Here is a 19,529-nt window from a genome sequence, read left to right on the forward strand (position 1 = left end):
TCTTCAGCCGCTTCAACTTTCAGCTGAAGTTCATGCCCAGCAAAAAGAACTTCCTAGCCGACGCCCTCTCCCGACTGCCCCAAGACGAGGAGCCCGCCCCAGACATGATCGGGACGGTCCTATCCGCGTCCCAGCTGGGGATGGCGGTGACCACCCGGAGCGGCGCTCGGAAACAGCCCAACCCCATGGCACAACCGGCGGTGGGGCAACCGGTAACCAGACGGCGCCATCCACAACTGCCAGGGGGGATACGCGCAGACCTCACTGCCGCCCTCAAAACCGACCCTTGGCTCCTAGCAAACCCCGACAAGGTGACGATGGCACAGGACCTGGCATGGGGGGAAGGCAGAATATATGTCCCAGACTCGCAACGCCAGGCAATCCTGCGCAGATCCCATGACGCCAAGCAAGCGGGACACTTCGGGTTCCTGAAGACCCTGCACCTCACAAGACGCCAATTTTGGTGGCCCGCGCTGAGACGGGACGTGAAAACCTATGTAGCGTCCTGCCCGACATGCGCTAGGGCCAAATGGGCACCAGGTAAGCCCCCGGGACTTTTACAAAAAGTGGCGGAGCCCTCCCGCCCATGGGAGGAAATCTCCATGGATTTCATAGTAGATCTCCCACCCAGCCAGAAGAAAATGGCCATTTGGGTGGTGAAAGACTACTTTTCGAAACAAGCCCACTTCATCCCCTGCGCATCAGTCCCGTCCGCCCAACAACTAGCGAAACTCTTCCTGATACACGTGTACAGGTTACACGGATGTCCCGCACGTGTGGTGACCGACAGGGGGACACAATTCACTTCTAAATTCTGGCGGGCCTTCCTAACGCTGACGGGGACCCAACAGGCCCTATCCACTGCCTGGCACCCCCAGACGGACGGAGCCACAGAGGTCCTCAATGGCACCCTAGAGCAATTCATACGCTCATACACAAACTACCACCAAGACGACTGGGTCGAACTGCTTCCGTTCGCGGAAGTCGCCTATAATAACGCCGTCCACACGAGCACGGGGAAAACCCCGTTTGAAGTAGTCTCGGGGCGCGACTTCCTCCCCATACCGGAGCTAACGCAACCCCCGGGACCCCAAGTGGATGCTAGTGACTGGGGACGGAAGATTGCGGAATCGTGGCCAATAATCACGGCAGCGCTGAAGGAAGCACAGGTGGCCTACAAAGAGCAGGCCGACAAGCACCGGCGCCAGCAACCGACGTTCCAGGCAGGGGATATGGTCTACCTATCCACCAAATTCCTGAAGTCACCTCAACCCTCGAAAAAACTGGGGCCTAAGTATATCGGGCCGCTTCGAGTAACCCAGATAGTGAACCCGGTGGCAATATGCCTGGACCTGCCGCACAATCTACGGAGACTCCACCCGGTATTTCACACCAGCCTCCTGAAACCTGCAACCACCTCTCGATGGCACCCGAACACGCCACTGCCCTCCCCAGTGATGATCGACGGCCAACAACATTTTGAAGTAAGGGACATACTCGACTCGCGCTGTCAAAGGGGAACATTACACTATCTAGTAAGGTGGAAACACTTCCCCCACCCAGAATGGGTGGCGGCGCAACACGTCAAGGTGCCAGACCTGACCCGGGCATTCCACCGGACGTACCCCGACAAGCCAAAGGGGCGACAAGCTGAACTGGCCCCTGAACACCCTTTCCCCCGCGGGCCCCCCCGCCAACCGCGCCCCCAGGGGAAAGGGCCCCCCCAAGCCCGCGACTTGGGTAGACGTCCCTCCCCCGGGACTCACCCTCCCCCCACCCGGGCCCATGAAGGAGTGACATTGGTCACCTGTGCATGCCTGGGGGCAACGCCCAGGATGCACACATAACAAAGCCGACGCACTTGGAATAAAAATAAGGCCCCTACCTGGAGCTGATAAGCACCCGACCAGCCACGCCTCTCTCCTCGCCGAACTGAGCCAAACAAGCAGGGTGTGGCCGGAGCATGCGCACGCCCAGGGTGTGGTCGGGGCATGCGCACTGGGAACACACCCTAGATGGACACGAGGTAGAGGGCGGAACAAAGGGAGGGGCGAAAACACTCCGGTGGGAAATTCAAAAAAAAAAAAAAAACCGTTTTGACAGCTCTCCTGGTAAAAAACCGGAAAGCCGGGGGGGGGCACTATTCAGACAGGGGGCAGTATGTCATGAGTGCCGTTGAGCTGAAGACATCAGCACAATGGCACACATGACAATAACGAGGAAGCAGGGGAAGGGGCTCAAGATAAGCAGCCAGCAGCTCACAAAGAAGAAAGAAGAAGAGACAAAGGATAGGCAGATCGCGAGGCACACCCAAGCTGTTAGCACCAGCGCAACGGAGATTGCCCAGCTGACAGCAATCACCGGCTGAATAAGGAAACCGATGATGGGCGATCCCGGAGCACCAGCGGGGCCTCGCAACCCCTCACCTACCGGCAAGACAGCATGCAGGACAAAGGGGGGATGACGTAAGCCTGAGTGAGGGGGCGCTGACCGGCGCGGGGTATTTAAACCCCGCACCGGCGCGCTCCTGTCACTCTCAGCTTTTTTCGGAACCGTTGCTATGTAAAGAATAAAACTGAACCTGCTCTCGCATGAATCAGCGTCAGTGCTTTACTCTACATAGACAGGGCATGACACCGTCACTCCCCTGCTTAACCCCATCATTTATACCTTGCGGAACAAGGATGTCCATAGGGCTGTGGCCAAGGTGTTGAATAGACGGAGCTTCAAAGAAAAGACATGAACTGGTTTGTTTTTAGTTAAAACCTGCTGATTATCAATACAGAACTAAAATACTTTCAGCTGGTGATTTTGTGGACAGGTTAGGAAATCTTAGGAGCACTTATTAATGGGCTGGAATGAAGTTTAGTTCTGGGTCTTCAACTATTGCTGAAAAGAAAGGCTGGATGGAAAAACATGGGAATCCTAATGTCCTTGAACTTGTCTCTTAGTTATTTATGAATTAAATGCTATGAATTCTTGCTAACTTTAGCAGAAAGAAGCACCACATTCTGATGGTTTCCTGAAGAGGTTAGAAACTGGGAAAATATTAAGACGGATTATGAATATAATGGAAGGAAACAAACAAAGCCTTACACAGACCAGCATAAAATGACATCAAATTACACAGACACAAGATTGTGGCCATCTCAGCAGTCAGTGAAACTTAACATTACTACAGTAACAATGTACAACATTGGGGCCCCAAATTATAGCAGAAGTAGTAAAATTGCAGTGCTACCTCTAGGCTAATGGGTGATAAAATAGAGTCCATGAAATCTAATAATGTAGAACCTCACACCTTCCATAGAACATTTTGCTTTGCTTCCTCTTACAGCTCTGGCTACTGATCCTGTGAAGTGGGGGTCTCCTCAGATTTAGGAAGAGTTTTTGCTGCAAAGGACCATGGAAGACCATTGGAGGGCAATGTGGTTGAAGCAGGCACACATTAAGGCAATGGGATACAACACTGGAGCACTGAGTTCTTCTGCAAGCATTTCTGTACTTCATGGAGTCTGTCGTAATGCAAACACTGAAATGTAAGGTTGTTTGAATGTGCCTAGTTTATTTCATTGTTTAATTTAGTGACTCCAGTCCTGAATATATTAACCCTAAGACCACACAATACCTATCCAGTTTGTGTCTGACTACATACAGTACTACACTGGAGAGCCCATCACCGTTTGGGCCAGTGTTCTCCTTCTAAATTTAGGGGAAAAAAACTACAAAAAACTATTTTCTTCCCATTTTTAATAGGACAATCCTTTGGAAATTGGAAAGCTGCTATTTGTCTCTATGTCTTGTTTTGCCAAGGAAAATGTCTCTGGATTTTCTAAATCTCAGCCTCTGAAGTACCTTATGACTTCAATGCTTTTCTTAAAATATTGCCTGCAGAAGTGGATATTTGGAGCCTTTTTACATATATTGTGCATGATTTCTTCCTGCAACCTCATGCCTTATCAATTCAGAGGTTTTGAAGGAATAGGTTCCATTGTCCTTTTGAAATCTGAAGTGAGGAACTCATTTGATGGCTTATATGCTTTTTTTTTTGTTTGCAAAATACAAACATAAGTAAATAACTGCAGGAAGAAAAACTTTCTTCTTTGTCTTTCTTTACTACCATATAGAAAATGTTTTCGTTGTTTGAAATAATGTCGTTATGTCTTTGTCACATCTGCTTTCACATTTCAGTAGTTCTTTTTTTATATACAGTAATTTTATTAAGAATTATAATTACGAGAGTAAAAACTAATACAACCTGAAAAAAAAACTAAAAGAATAAAAAATAGAAGTGCAGAAAAGGAAGAAAAGGAAAAATGGAAAGAAAAATAGAAAATAAATAAAAAATAAGAATATAGTAAAGAAAAAGAAAGAAAAGAAATATATAAAGAAGTGACGTCTAACCTTCATCACAAGTATAAACAATTTTAGTAACTTATAACCTTCTCTTAGAATGCAGCAAATTATGTCTTCTTCCCCTATCCATCTCTTACCTATAAACAAATCCTTAAAGCCTCATCATTTCAGTCCTGATGTAAGCAAAAGTCCATTAAGGACTTTACCAGAAATAACATTTCTATTTTAGCCTTGATCAAATAAACCAACTTTATATTCTTTCCTTTTACTTCTAACAATCTTGATTTTTAGTTCCTTCAAATAATGTCGTCAGAGTCAGGAATAGAAACCATGCCGAGACAGTATTCCAACTCTAGTTCTTTATTGCTCCCATCCTACAGACAGAATCTTGCCAGACTTGTGGGTGATCTCAAGACAAGGATTCCTCTCCTTGTCTGGAGAGGAATTATTGAAGAACTGGTCTACTTGCCAGCTCTTCATTCCGCTGTGGTTGTCACCTTCACTTTTTGCGGGGTCGTCTTCAGTCTGCTATTGCTTCCCTGGAAGTCCACATCTCAACAGTTCTAATCATTATGAATCCCATTACTGTCAGAGGGAAATCAAAGGTGTGAGATTTTCTTCAACATCACATTAACTTTTTCTTGTATGGTTTAAGAAAGCAATTCATTTTCCCTTGTTCTGACATATTATGTGCTTCAGATTCCCATGAGGTTCAGCTAAGAAGCAACATATCTGTAACAATCTTTGGGTATTTCTCAATGAGGATGGAACGATATCCATGGAATATACTGTAGTTTATTAATTTATGAAACCCACAAATCTGCTGCTAGTATTGGAACAAAGAGACCAGGGACTAATTGTATCCTGTCATGTACTGAAAAATTTGACTGGCAATTTCGGTAGCTGGGTCTGACCACCATGATAGAGAGTTTTGAGTTGACCTGAGAAGCAAGTTTCAAAATCACTAAGTGCTGGAGTTTATAAATGGTGCACACCAAGACTCACAGCATCCCTGTCAAAGTATCTCAAGTATCAATCAAGAAATGACACCTAGCTGGATTTTTTGTGCCCACAGAGCTGGGCTGTCAGGGCATTTGCATGGCTGGTGTATATATTTGTCAATTGCCTATTATTTATGCTGTAGGACCTTCAGCCTCATCCATGAGTTATTCCTTAAGGATATCCTAGACATTTCTCCTTGCTATTTGTCTCTTCCTTGGCACACCATCTCCAGAGGTTTCACTGCAGATTTAAAATTCAGTCCCACACTATTTCATATCTAAGGGCTTTTCCATCACCCTGGTGGAGTGTTGTTAGAAGATCAGTGATCTCTGCTCACACATAATACATTATGATCAATGATATGATGGAACGTAAATGGACCACTGGTTCTATGAAGATCAGTAAATAAGACACAACAAAAAGCTGCAGAAAATTTTGAAGAAAGCTTATTATCCAATGGCAAAGATAATAATGGATACTGATATTTTTGCTTGTTTGGTCACAAGCAGCATGCTGAACTCCCTTGAAGTTAGGGGATGCAAAACCAACAAATATAAAAATAATCTTATTCTATCCGTCCCCCCAAAACCCACTACATTGTTAGAGATAACTAATGTACAATATAGAGATTACATTCAAATGATCACTGATATTTGCTGTATATAGCAGCCATATACACTCTCTGTGGCAGTGGTCCTTCCTTCCTTCCTTCCTTCCTTCCTTCCTTCCTTCCTTCCTTCCTTCCTTCCTTCCTTCCTTCCTTCCTTCCTTCCTTCCTTCCTTCCTCTTTCTCAGGTTCTTTTCATATTATGACATATCTCTAAATTGTCAATTAGTCATTGTGCTCTAGTAAGTTCTTTGGTCTTAAGAGATTGCAGCAACAAACAACCAACAATTAAAAATGGAATGCAGCAAGGGGATTGAACCAGTCTCTGCAGGGTCTTTATTATCCTACTGAATCCTTGGATGTTTGAGAAATTGCTTAGAAAGACTGGGAGAAAAACAGAGAGAACAAGCCAGAAGACAAAGATACAGGAAATCAAAGAAGTAGATGGGGTTTCCTATTAAAGATTTTTAAAATTTAAGTGGAGCAACTTCTAAGAAGTAAAATTAGCTTAGAAAGCATAGTTTAGTGGAACAACTAGCATTTTGCAGATCTGCATATTCTCAGGATATAGAAGGATACTTGTCTAAGCTTGTTGAGAGTTGTGGTGAAGATAAGAAATGCTAGGGAAAAAAAAGTAGAGGTTTTATTTTCTAACTCAATCTTGAAAGCTAACACCTTCCATGGAAAACCTGATGGAAATCCAGGGCCCCAACTGAGCAGGGCCCATGAAAGTTTCAGGACTGACTAACTACAATTTGACGTAGATCATGCAATTACTTCTCCAGTCAGAACCAACCCATTCCAGCCAAGGCATACATCGTAGGAGAAGCTCCTGGTAACTTACATGAGATGAAGGGGGCTGAGGATAGGAGAGTGTACTTTTTCATCATCATACCAAAATTATGGAACAACTTCTGTTCTTATTTAGATTAGCAAAAATTGAACTATTCCAGAGTGTCTTGGCTACCTGGATGTTATCCTGATGCTACGCTAGGATCATTTTGCTGATTATTGCATTTACAGAAGTTATCAGTTTACTTCGGCAGTTGGATGTGTGGTGTTTTTGTTATATTGTCTTTTATGGACTTTTTGTTATATTGTGTTTTATAGAGATTTTACTTTAGGGTTTATAATGGCTGTTTTCATGTTTATATTTAGTGTAGATGTCCATTGTTTACACTGTTATATGTGCCGTGGATGTTTTAATTGCTGTAAGCCAATGTAAGTTAGATGAATTTGATGACATACAAATCTGCTAAATGAATTAAAAATAAATGAATTTTTAAAAATCTAAAGAGGAATGGGGTACTTTAGAGTCTAGAATAACCAAACTGTTCTGCCAACACAAATTCTTGAACTTGTTCTGTATTTGTGGATACATATTTCCTTTCCAAATCCCAAGTAAAGAGGCTTGCCTCTGAAATAATTGACTGTCTGGTGACCTTTCTCCATGCTTTTTTAAAAAAAATCAACTCTCATCCTCCCAAAATGATTGGGAGCCATTTAGCGTCTCCACACTGAGATAAGCAAGTATCATGATTGTTAGTTTCTGTGGACCACCTGAGAGAAACACTTTGACATGTGGAAGAGCTCACATGGTTTAACAGATACCTTTGAAGACCTTGGTGCTCTCTGAGCTTGGTTGTTTGCTTGCAGACATTTCATCACTGCGAGTGAGTGTGGGCTTTGCTTCCTGTTTATATACAGTTGTTTGCCCTGCAGGGTTAGAGTTAGGGTATACTACTCTATATTTTATTGATTTATTTATTGGCCAAATTTTACCACCGCCCATCTCCTCACAAAGGAGGGACTCTGGGTGGTTTACAGTAAAAGTAAGATCTAAAATTCAATGCAAACTATAAATAATACGTTAAATGTAGATATAAATAAAAGATAAAAATATAAAATACAACAAAATCCAGTTGGCAGTCAGATCCTACTTCAGTCCGTGAATATATAAGGGAAAATTCTTAACTTCTTTCTATTGAATAACTATCATCTTGATCTTTTCCCCAACCTCTTTGTCCCTTTTCAATCCCCAGTAAATTATTGATTTCAAATCATACTTTGCCTGTAGAAAACACTGCTTTTCCTCTTTCTTTTATGTGTTTAAAGAGGTCTTCATTTTCCTTTAATTGCTCTTAATCTTTCAACAACATAAATACAAATATTACTATGAATGCTAGTACTGCTACTTCTATTCACTTCAACTCTTGCTAATACAATCTATAGCAGCACTCAGCTATGGTAATCTGATATCTGTAATACCTTCAGAATCAGAGAAATAAGGCAGCGGCTCTTCCAATTTCCAGGATAAGTTTTCTGGACCCAGAGCTAATTGTCTGGTATCTGTTTAAAAAGGAGATAGTCCACTTGAAATAAGATGAGCTTCAAAAAATAATTTTTGAAATGACTGGTAAATATGTGCATCAGAAGTTCTACAAGGCTGGAAAATACTGGCGAATGGAATGGAGAATCACACCATCTCTTTTAAAAGGAAAACTTACATGCCTTTGTAGTCATCCTGATTTTTCCTCTCTCTACCTTTACAGGCAGATTGGCCAGGATGGAGTATAAGAATGTCTCCTCTATCCGAGAGTTCATCCTACTTGGACTCTCCAGCCATCGGAAGACACAAATTCTGCTTTTTGCAGTAATTCTTAGTATCTATTCACTTAGCATTGTTGGGAATCTGGCTATCATTCTACTGGTGCAGATGGACTCCTGCCTCCACACACCTATGTACTTCTTTCTCAAGCATCTTGCTGGCCTGGAGATCTGTTATGTCACCACCACATTGCCACAAGCACTGTTTAATCTTTTGACAGGGCATGGAAGCATCTCCTTCATTGGTTGTGCAATCCAGATGCATATGATCTTGACACTTGGAGGTACAGAATGTGTTTTGCTAGGTGCCATGGCTTATGACCGCTACTTAGCTATTTGCCATCCCCTGCTATACGTTCTTCTCATGAGCAGGTGGCACCAGTTGCTGCTCACCACCATCTCCTGGTCCGTTGGCATTCTTCTTGCAACCATCAATGTAAGCTGTACATTCCACCATCTCTTTTGTGGCCCCAACTACATCAACCACTTTGTCTGTGAACTGCCTGTGGTGTTGAAGCTTGCATGTACAGACACACATATCACAGAGTTTGTGGTGTTTACAACAGCTGCTCTGATCCTCCTTGGACCTCTCTCTATTATTCTGACCTCATATGGGCTCATTCTGGCCAATGTATTGAAAATGCAATCAACTGCTGGCCGGCACAAGGCCTTCTCTACATGTACTTCTCATTTGACAGTGGTTATTGTGTTTTATGGCACCGTAATTGCTATGTACATGAGGCCTGGCTTAGGCACAGCTTCTGATTTTGACAAGAAAATTGCTGTCTTCTACATGGTAGTCACCCCACTGCTCAATCCCATCATTTATACCCTACGGAACAAAGATGTCCATGGGGCAGCAGCCAAAGTGCTGTTCAGACAGACTGTTGGGAAAAGGCAATGAGAATTCATATTTGCTTAAGGGACATGATTTTTTTTTAACATTTAATGACAATAGTGGGGATATCAGTATAAATATTAATGTCTAGAGTTTTGTAGTGATTTTCAATTATTTCTTTAGATGATTTGAGTTGAGTTTTATATATACAATTATTTATTTAATCAATTAAGCCTTTCAGTATTAATCCAAGATTCTAACCATTAATTTGGAGTGGTGGCTTTGTACGGTGGAAAGAATATGTATCAAAAGAAATCATAAAGTTGGGAGAATTACATTTCTAGAAAATCTAGAGCTGGTACTACAAGAGATCAGAGTCACAAGAAAACAATCCATCAAAAATCAAGCAAGGACTGGCGGTAGGCAGCCAGAGATATGAAAGTTAACAGTTAACTGCCACACAGCAGGTCACACACTGATCAATGAAAGGCTGAGGAGACATCAAAAAGAATGAGGAGGAGACTCCATCCAAATAGTGCTCCTGTCTTCCCCAGTCGCCATACATCCTTGGCCAGGGTATAGCAGAACAAGTGAGCATGATTGTGTAATGCCTAAGCAATCGTAATTAATAAAGTTTTTGTAAGTTTACAGAGACTGTGTGCTCTATGCTTTCTTGAGCATTTCATTACTGCATAAGCATTGTATCTCCACTGAAGATGTGTAACTACAAATGGAGGATATTATTACAGCAACCACATTTTCTGCTTCTTCCAACTATAAAGGGAGGTCAAAAATACCACTAACAGAAGGATTTCAAAATACATGCTCAGGCAGAATGGCTGAGAAAATGCAAAGCAAATTTTGACACAGCAGCAATTCCATTTGTTGATTCATTAAGGCCAGGGGCTGGAACAGGCTTCTCTTTCTATGTTGTTGGAAGGTTGAGGCCAAGAGGCTGACAATTATAACTATATAGTATGGACACAGAGATTCTCCTTTCTTTTCCTATCAGTTCTCATTCACTTGTTGAAAGAATATTAGTTCTAGATATTCTTTCAAAGGAGTAAAACTTTTAGAAAACCTCATTTCGGTGGAATATGGTGTCCTTGCATTTATGTAATTACGAAGTGGCAAAGAGGTGTGTATATGAATGTTCCACATTTCATTGTACAATTAGCTTCCTTGATATTCAAAGGTTCATTGTAATCTTGAAGAAGAGTTCATGAGGGAATCTCTCCCAATGGCTTTTTCCCCCCTGATTTATTGTCCTTGGTTGTCAAGTCTCATCAGTTGGGCAAGATCAAATCAGCAAGAACTACGAGATGTCTTTAATGCTAGTCTGGGGAAATACAGAATATTGGAAACTGTCAGAGGAATTTCCCAGCCTTATTCATACTGAGTCAATTAAGCCAGAGTCTCTGAATGATCTGAAACACTTCTTCCAAGGTTTCTTTACACCTAAGCACATTGCCATTTATGAGATAAGCTGTCAGCTGATTGGCCTGCTAGCTCTTGATGGTTTATGCCTACTCTCCCTTCCATTCCCTTCCCAGCCTATCTCTGGTTTCTCAGTGCTGGCAACTCTGGTTCAAACATATACTTCAGGGTAAAAATGTTCTCCTTCAATGACCACTCCATAAATAAACCAAATCCATATTTGAACATTTTTATTCCAAATATGCTTATGCTATTCCATGCAGATTGACTTCTAATCTAGAATCTACTTTGCAAGCCCACATATATGCATCCATATCCCACTAATAAGATGCTATATGTAGTGTAATATCTAATTCGGTCTACATAGACATGCCTCCAGTTACTAAGTAAAAACGTATGATACAGAAACATACAGCATTGAGCTTCCCAGAGTGTTGTGATTAGAACAGCAAAATCATGTAAAATAAATGAGCAAGCAAGGAAGCAAACTTTCAGCTGGTTTGTTTTATTCATTAATGAAATGTATTTCTTTGAACTGTCACAGTTTCTTATTAAGGTACTACCATGTTGTCTATAAATATAAGGCTTGAATCTGTTTTTGCTAGTTTGTGGAAGATACCCACTATTAGCACAAATTTGGATTTGGATCCTAAAAATTGAGTGAATACTTAAGCAGAAGAGACAAAATCAAATCCATCATGATTACATCTGTCTGAAATAAGTGTGTCCATTTTCAACCCTTTAGAGTAGGACATGATGGAAGACAGGCCTTATTGATCTAGGAACTTTTAATTAAACATAATCACAAATCTATGGCAGTTTGGGCTATTTCCTGTATTTATGAAGAATTATAGGCCATATTTCAGTGGCTGGCTGGCTGGCTGGCTCTTCATAAAAACTGGATAACAATCTAGCACCATCTTCTGTGTAAGGAAATGATTAAGTGATGCCAAATATTTATTCAAGAATGAAGCAATGGGATGTTCAGAAATGATCAGTAGTTTTTAAAATAAAATCAGTAATAGCATACAAAGCATTTCATGCAGCAGGAACCTGAGTCCCAACAATCATTCAGCAGAGCTGTTTCCAAGAAGGGGAAAGTTTCTGACTGCCTACTGGGTCAGTTACTGAAATAATAAAAAAAAACACCCTAAGATTTAAAAAGAAATCTGGACAAATGTCTGGCAGTTCTTAGAGAGAATGGAATTCAACTGACCTATCAAGGATAGGTTCATATAGTCATACAGTCATAAATGCTCTCATGGGTTTGAATACACAGGTTCCTCGAATGGCTGAAAGGGAAAGATCCATCTTGAAGGGAAAAAAGTACAAGTTATTTTAATAGTACATTGGTGGTACATCAGGAAAAGAGTGGGCATAGTTTGGGTTCAGGAACATCAGGAATGGAGAAATTGTGGCACACTGGATTTGCATTGCATTCAGAAATATCAGTGAGGTGTTTTGACCAACTTCTTCCTTTCATCTTACAGTGAGATTAACTCATCTACTCAATTTTGCCTCACAGATTATTTTTGTGATCATCTCCCATCCAACCAAAAATTAAACAGGTCTTGTTCTACTTAGCACTTTTTCATAGGCAAGGCTGGTTACTTCACTATGTGTGTTCCAGTATGGAATGCTGATGTTTCCTCCCCATGTGAAATCTGAAGGAGAAGAAGAATTTTTGGTTCCTCAGCACTACCACCAAACCAGAACAACAGCTTCTCAATAGAAATCTAGAAACCACTCCAAATATTTAGGAAATCATTAGAAACTGATCTGTTCAGAACAGCTATATAAATCAATAAACCAAATAAATGTAGGCTTACACTGAATCTCAAAATAACAGTGTGTTTGTGACCATTTTAAACCATATAATGGGATTAATAGCTAAAGCTTAGTCTGACAGGGCTGAAATTCCATATATTCCAGGTCATTGACTCCTTCTTCTCATCAGCTGATGCCTGTCATTCAGCTCAGGCCTGATCAAAATGATATAACATTTGGGAGGGAAAATGCAGCCTAGTAACCCAGCACTAGAAGCCAAGATGGAGAAGACCTCTGCAGCTACCACATATTTCCCCTTGGTGCTCAAGTAGGTTGGAACAAAGGAGAGCCAGACACTGCAGAAGACCATCATGCTGAAGGTGATGAACTTGGCTTCATTGAAATTGTCTGGTAACTTTCTTCCTAGGAAAGCCACAGAGAAGCTGGTCATGGCCAGGAAGCCCATAAAGCCCAGCATGCAGTAGAACATGATAGCTGAACCCTCATTGCATTCCAGGACAATTTCTTCAGCCAGAGAGTGCATGTCAGCATCAGGGAATGGGGGAATGGTTGCCAGCCACACTGCACAAATAACGACTTGAGTAAGGGAACAGGAGAGGACGATGGAGTTGGCCAGTGGTTTCCCCACCCATTTCCTGATCCTGGAGCCTGGTTTAGTGGCCATAAAGGCCAGAACTACAATGATGGTTTTGGCCAAAATGCAAGAAACTGCCACTGAGAAGATAATGCCAAAAGTGGTTTGGCGAAGGAGACATCTCACCTTGTCTGGCTGACCAATGAATAGCAAAGGGCAAAGGAAGGAGAGCAGGAGGGAAATGATCAGAAGATAGGTGAGGTTCCGATTGTTGGCCTTGACAATGGGTGTTTCCTTGTACTTAAGGAAGATCCAAAGCACTAGAGCCGTGGTGCAAGCAAAGAAAAGAGCAAGAGCGGTCAGGCTGATCCCAAGAGCTTCTCTGTAGCTCAGAAAACTTACGTCTTTGGGAATGCAGTGATCCTGCTCTTTGTTTGGATAATGATCTTCTGGACATGGGGTGCAGGAATCCATGTCTGAAAAAGAAAAGCATGATTTCTCTGTACAGAGGTAAAGGTGACCTAGCTCACTAGAGATACCCCATTCTCAGAACCACTATTGATATGTACATCATTTTTGAAAAGTTCGGACCAATGTACATCCAATGAGTTCTTCCTCTTACGCTGAGCACACAGCTTTGCACTGAACAACATGGAGTGGTAAAGGAGGAAGCTGACACCCACTTTGCAGGCAGATCAGCCAATCAAAGGGGTGACAGATGTTGCACTCAGATTGTCCTCACATCCCCTTGCAATGGGTCCCAAGTCAAATACAATGTGATCCAATGAAACTCAAAAATACTGTCTCTTACCCATCTGGGTTGAGACCTCCCCAGCTGGGCATGGAAGGCAGTCATAGCAGCAAAAAGGTTTTCCTTCCTTCTTTGTCCGCCTGCGACCCAAATGGCAAAGATCATTACACAAGGACGAGGGTGTTTCCTGTGTGCAAATGAGAGCAGATGTTTTAATACTGACAGGAAAGTAGAGTTGGGAAGTATCAGCCAATGGAATTCAAAAGGAATCAAAATCCAAAGAACTCCTTTTACTGCTGTATCAGTTGCAGAGAAAGAATCCTAAACAGACATAAAAGTGAACTCCAGATGATCCCTTCCTTGATCAGTTCAGAAGAAGGCTATGATGGATAACTAGGTCTTTGCGGTGCCATAGGATTCTTTTGTTGGTTTAATAAGGAGAGAACGAGACATGCACCAAGCCAGGGGGAAGGGGAGATTGCATTGACCTCAAGGACTATAACTCCATGAAACCTTTCAGTCTGGGATTTTTGTCACCTAAACTTTGGAACAGTTTGGACTGTGTGGAAAAGGAACCTGATCTGAAAGGCCAACAGACTTATTTTCATGTTGACATATAAAGCCAGTTCTCAAAAAATCTTCAAAGGACTAGATGCCCCCCATCCCCAATATCCACGGTACCTTATGATATGGCCTGGGCCACTCAATGGCATCCAGAGAAAGGGAGAAGGCTTTGTCGTTTGGAGCAAAGGGATCAATGCTTCCCACCTTGACCCGAAGAAAGGTCTGATTTGGGAACGTCACCCAATTGATAATATCGAACCCAGCGTTCAGTTCCCCATTTTCATCAAAAGAAAAAGTTTCCCCAAGACTATTGTTAAACGAGAGTCTTCTTAAATAGTGGTGGAGCTAAACAGAAGGAGAATGGGATAAAGAAAAAATAAAACGAAAAGGAGGGGAAATAAATGATATGTTTCCAATAAAAAGATGGTTCTATATTCATAGGGAAGCCCCTTAATTTAATTGATATTGCTTTGTTTTTTCCTGACCTAATTCATTTACAAACATTTTTTTTTCTAAATCTGGCCACTGGTATATTAATACAAGAAAGCCAGTTTGGTCTAGTGGTTAAGGCAATGGGCTAGAAACCTGGAGGCTGTGAGGTCTAGTCCCACCTGGGGCATGAAAGCCAGCTGGGTGATCTTGACCCAGTCCCTCTCTCTCGGCCCGACTCACCTCACAGGGTTGCTGTTGTGGGGAAAACAGGAGGAGGAAGGAGTATTAGGTTTGTTCACCACCTTGAGTTATTTATAAAAATAATAAAGGCAGGATAGAAAATAAACAATCAAACAAACAAAGGAAAAATGATAGAAACGGTGGCACCAAGCTTTACAAAAATATATTTCAGCTTAGTGACTGGTTAGAACAGAAAGGGCAGAGGTAGAAAAAATGCCCAAAGGGAGTTCATTCATCTCTCAGGGGACCCAAGGAATAGGTATCAGCTCCTTGGATCTTCTGAGTCTGATGTGAATGGATTCCCACTAAAGGACAGTCATGGAACAAGAGTACCAAATGGCTAGTGGTCCATCTGTAGGGGAAATGGTGTGGTCTCTGCTCTCCTGTGCTTCTCTTTGCTGTGTCAGTCTTCTGAAGCTTTTTGAATCTTTCAGTCATGATGCATCACACCTTTACAATTATGATTACAACTGATACAATTCTACCAGCAATCAACTACTGATGATAGAAATTAGGATGAATGGAAAATAAAGGCCACATGTTCATCAAGGAAAACTTTTTTCTGCTCTTCACATTAGGAAGAACTTTCCTTAACTTTTGATGTCATGCTCCTCAACTCAAAATGTGAACTTCCTGCTCCCTGGTCCTTTTGCATCAGTCTATGCAGGGAGAAAGTAGCAAAAGCAAGTAAATTCTTACTACAAACACTGAGTGCTTACCGTATCTATGCACCACATTACTTTCTAAGAAAATAAGTTGCATTTTTAAGGAATTCACATCACTCTTTTTCACCTTGAAATTACACCTTCAAAATGAAAAGACTCTGCCTCAAACTTAACACAGAAAAAGCTCCTCTCCATTCAGGACATTACCTGCCATGGCTTTTCACTCATGGTCCGCCCTGTCTTTCTCTCTGCTCTCATTCTGGGTTTGAACTGGGATGAATCCATGGATTGCAAAGCATGGGCCATGGTGTAAACTGCACTGTAGAGGCTGTAGCTGTGGCTAGTCATAGTGGTTTCAAAAACCGACCCAGGCAGAGTCTCCACCTTCTCCTCCCCAGTGCACACATTTTCATCTATTTTGTCTCCAACTGGAGGAGGGAAGTGACAGTTAAAGGCCTGTTGCCAAAAGTCCTTGATGAAGCCATCTCTACTTTCCACTTTTGGGTTTCTTCTTTTAAGAAATGTTTGAAAACCTGTCACCTCAGTTGAATGAAGAGCAACCAATAGAGCACCATGAATAATATCGACTTCAAAGTATTTGAGAAAGGGAACTGAGGTGAATTCCATCTGGGCTGTCATAATCCAGACTTTACTCTTGGTCCTGAGTGGTATATTCTCAAATTCTGAAACACGAGGGAACATTCTCAAAAAGATCATAGTGTGAATTTCTCCATGTAAGAGCACAACGTTGGCTGTGCTGTCGCTGATCACCTTGTACGTATTGATCCATCCATCCACCATTTCACCAACGTCAGAGGAAAAATACAGTGTAGGCAAAGTTTCTATAAAATCAAAGCAGATGCCTTTTTCAGAAAACTTGGGCAGCACCATGTGTACAAATCTCAATCCATTGTCAACTTCTACAAAAATAACTCCAATCCAGGTCCACCTGAAAAGAAGCAGCAGCTGTAGGATCCCCAAATATTGATGGTCCCCACTAGGGAACATCCTTTGGAAAAAAATGCTCTGGGTCTGGTCATTTATTACTGGAGCAGAAGCATAAGTGAACTGTAAGGAAAAATTATAAAACAAAGAGAAGGGGAACACCTACTTCCCATTTTCTATTTCAATCAAAAGAACGATAATATCCAAATCACTTCATTCTAATCATGTCTTCTTCAAGTACTGTCTGAACATGACATCTTAAATGCAATTGAAAGAATTGCTACCCTGAAGGTCAATGATGGATCTCATTTCTGATCAAGGAACTAGAAATCAAATGCTATAAGGGCGATGGCTATTCAATTAAGCTTTTAGTTCTTAAAAAATTTACTTCATACATCACTCATTCAAAATTATGGCATTTTACTGATGCAATTCATTGTAACACTTTTGCATGTGGTGTTCAACTATTTTTATACATTCTATTAAAAATTATCCACTGCTGTATAAAGTTTATCAATATTGTAGTACACAATACAAATTACATCCAAGACTTATGGGACATATTGTGGCTTTGTTCAGGAGCTAAGCCCTGTGTGCCCATCTTACCTGTGGTACCTTGTAGATGCTCAGAATGGTTGACATAAAGAAACCGACATCTGAATCAGGTCCCCCAATGACTGCAACAGTAGTATCCTTACTATCACACTTGTAGTTAGGGATGAAGTTGGTCCATGTGGAGAGGAGCTCCAGTGAGGCAAGGTAAGTCCAACTGGCAACAAAGTGGCTATTATAGATGTGGAAGCCCAGGGAGAGATTGGGTAATATCTGAGGATTTTCGTTGATCTCCATTACAGCAAAGGCAAAGGCCAGGGTATGTTGATACATCTGAGTCACAAATCTGCAGTGTGATTTACATGCTGAATGAGTGCAGTTGTTGAAGAATATGAGTCTTGCTAAATTTTCATCCATAGCAAGTATTTAGGCCATATAGTCAGAGATGTCTTAAACTATCTCTTTAATGGTGACATTTATCTGGAAGCCATGAGTGGACTCATTCTCATCTGGAATGTTCAAAGATCAGCTTTCTGTACTTTTTGATTTATTTGCATTTATTTGCATCTTAGGTGGGAGAAACCATTCAAGTGTCTGTGAATCTTCAGAGTTGCTTATGAAACTAGTTCATATTCACAGGAAGCGTTACCTAAATTGATGGTAGACTTCTGCATGATATATGCAGCTGATATCTGGTGGACAAATAATAAGTACCATCTGATTTCTGTTTAGAAAACTCAAGTAGGCAAGGTGTTGAATCTAGTGGACAGGATATTTTGATGTGGGACGTATCTGACAATTCATGCTGTAGAATAGTATGTGAAATGGGTCAGAGGATGAACACTTCAACAGGAGTATACTCTATACTCATGGAATACCAGCCAAAGGTATCATTCCTATTACTACCACCATGAGCATAAAATAGCTCCTAGCACTTCTGCTAGTAGGTAATGCACCATAAAACATTCCCTCAGGTAGAAAAATGTACTTGGCATCTTTATCTATGTAAGGGAGAGGAAATGAGACACAAAATCCAGAATAGGAAATATCAAAATTCTCTAAAACAAGAAAGCTAAATACAGTCTCAACACATAAAGCCAGGTCAACATGGGGTGGACATGAAGAGTAAATGAAAACTCTTGGGAATTCATGTAGAGCTTTTTCCAGGATTACCTCCACTAGTTATTCCCAATATTTCACAGCAAAACAGGGTGAATTCAAGGTCCTTCTTCCTATCGGATATAAGGCAATGCAGTGAACGTCCTTCCACAGATTTGACATATGGGAAATTCTTAAATGATGAGTAGCATTTAGAGTAGCGGTTATACATAGTAGTTATAGAAATATTGTCATGGTTATAGACTGACTGAATGAGGCACATTATATACAAACAATGAAACTAACAACCATTGTGATCTAGCAGATCAGATGATAGTCCTTCTGATCAGGAAGGATTCAACTTCCGTTTAGTAGCTAGCAACAAGTAATTTCTGCAGTGAAAGCAAGACACTCCTGTTGAAGAGGGGGAGGGAAAGTGAGAGGAAGCCAGAGGGAGTTTTCTCCTTTGATAAAGGAAGCATGAGATTCTTTCCCATCCCTCCTCTCTCAATGAAATTATACCCCAAGCATCACCTGCCTGAGATAAAAATACAATTTGGAGCAAGAAAACCGCTTGTGAAAAATGCTAGGAGTAACCCCTCTTGGCTTACCCAATCTCATCCAGGAGGTCGTGAGATGGATGCTGATTGAAAGTCACAGGGTTGGAAAATGTGAAGACTTGAGAAATAATGCCAGCAATTGTGAGGTCCCCTAGCTGATAATACCGGTGACTTATTGGCAGAGGGTAACGGATTTTGCATGTAGACACTGGGACATTGGATGTAGTCTGAGGGATTAGCAATAATATCAGGAGCACAAAGGGTGGCATTAGATAAAAATATCTTCTTCTGGACATCAGTTCCTGTCTTAAATGTTCTTAAGGAGTTCTGGCTGACTTTTGTGTCCTCTCAACATTTGCACTAGGAATCTTCAGGAGAAGGTCACCAAACAGTCTGTGTTGGGTCCCTTTCTTAAACGACAAAACATCTTTTAGTAGCATACTTTGATCTTGGTTCTCTTCTGCCAAGGTGTATTGGTTGTCCTTTGGGAGGAGAAGTAAAAGTTTCCCTTGT

General features: G+C 41.6%; 3 protein-coding genes across 5 annotated transcripts in view; 2 read left to right on the forward strand and 1 right to left on the reverse strand.

Annotated features, from left to right (window-relative positions):
* Positions 1-19,529, forward strand: part of LOC134495821 (protein KHNYN-like) — a 239,956-nt gene that overhangs the window by 157,335 nt on the left and 63,092 nt on the right. The window lies entirely within an intron of this gene.
* On the forward strand, positions 8,532-9,476 carry LOC134496891 (olfactory receptor 2D3-like). Its single transcript, XM_063302607.1, has one exon. The coding sequence runs from the start codon at positions 8,532-8,534 to the stop codon at positions 9,474-9,476; it is 945 nt and encodes a 314-aa protein (XP_063158677.1).
* On the reverse strand, positions 12,781-17,691 carry LOC134496892 (vomeronasal type-2 receptor 26-like). Its single transcript, XM_063302608.1, has 5 exons — positions 17,413-17,691; positions 16,069-16,929; positions 14,642-14,869; positions 14,021-14,147; positions 12,781-13,685 (listed from the first exon to the last, which is right to left on the reverse strand). Exons 1-5 carry the CDS (start codon positions 17,689-17,691, stop codon positions 12,781-12,783), a joined length of 2,400 nt encoding a protein of 799 aa, XP_063158678.1.

Source organism: Candoia aspera, chromosome 4, assembly GCF_035149785.1.
Source record: "Candoia aspera isolate rCanAsp1 chromosome 4, rCanAsp1.hap2, whole genome shotgun sequence".
In the NCBI taxonomy this organism is placed as follows: domain Eukaryota; kingdom Metazoa; phylum Chordata; class Lepidosauria; order Squamata; family Boidae; genus Candoia; species Candoia aspera.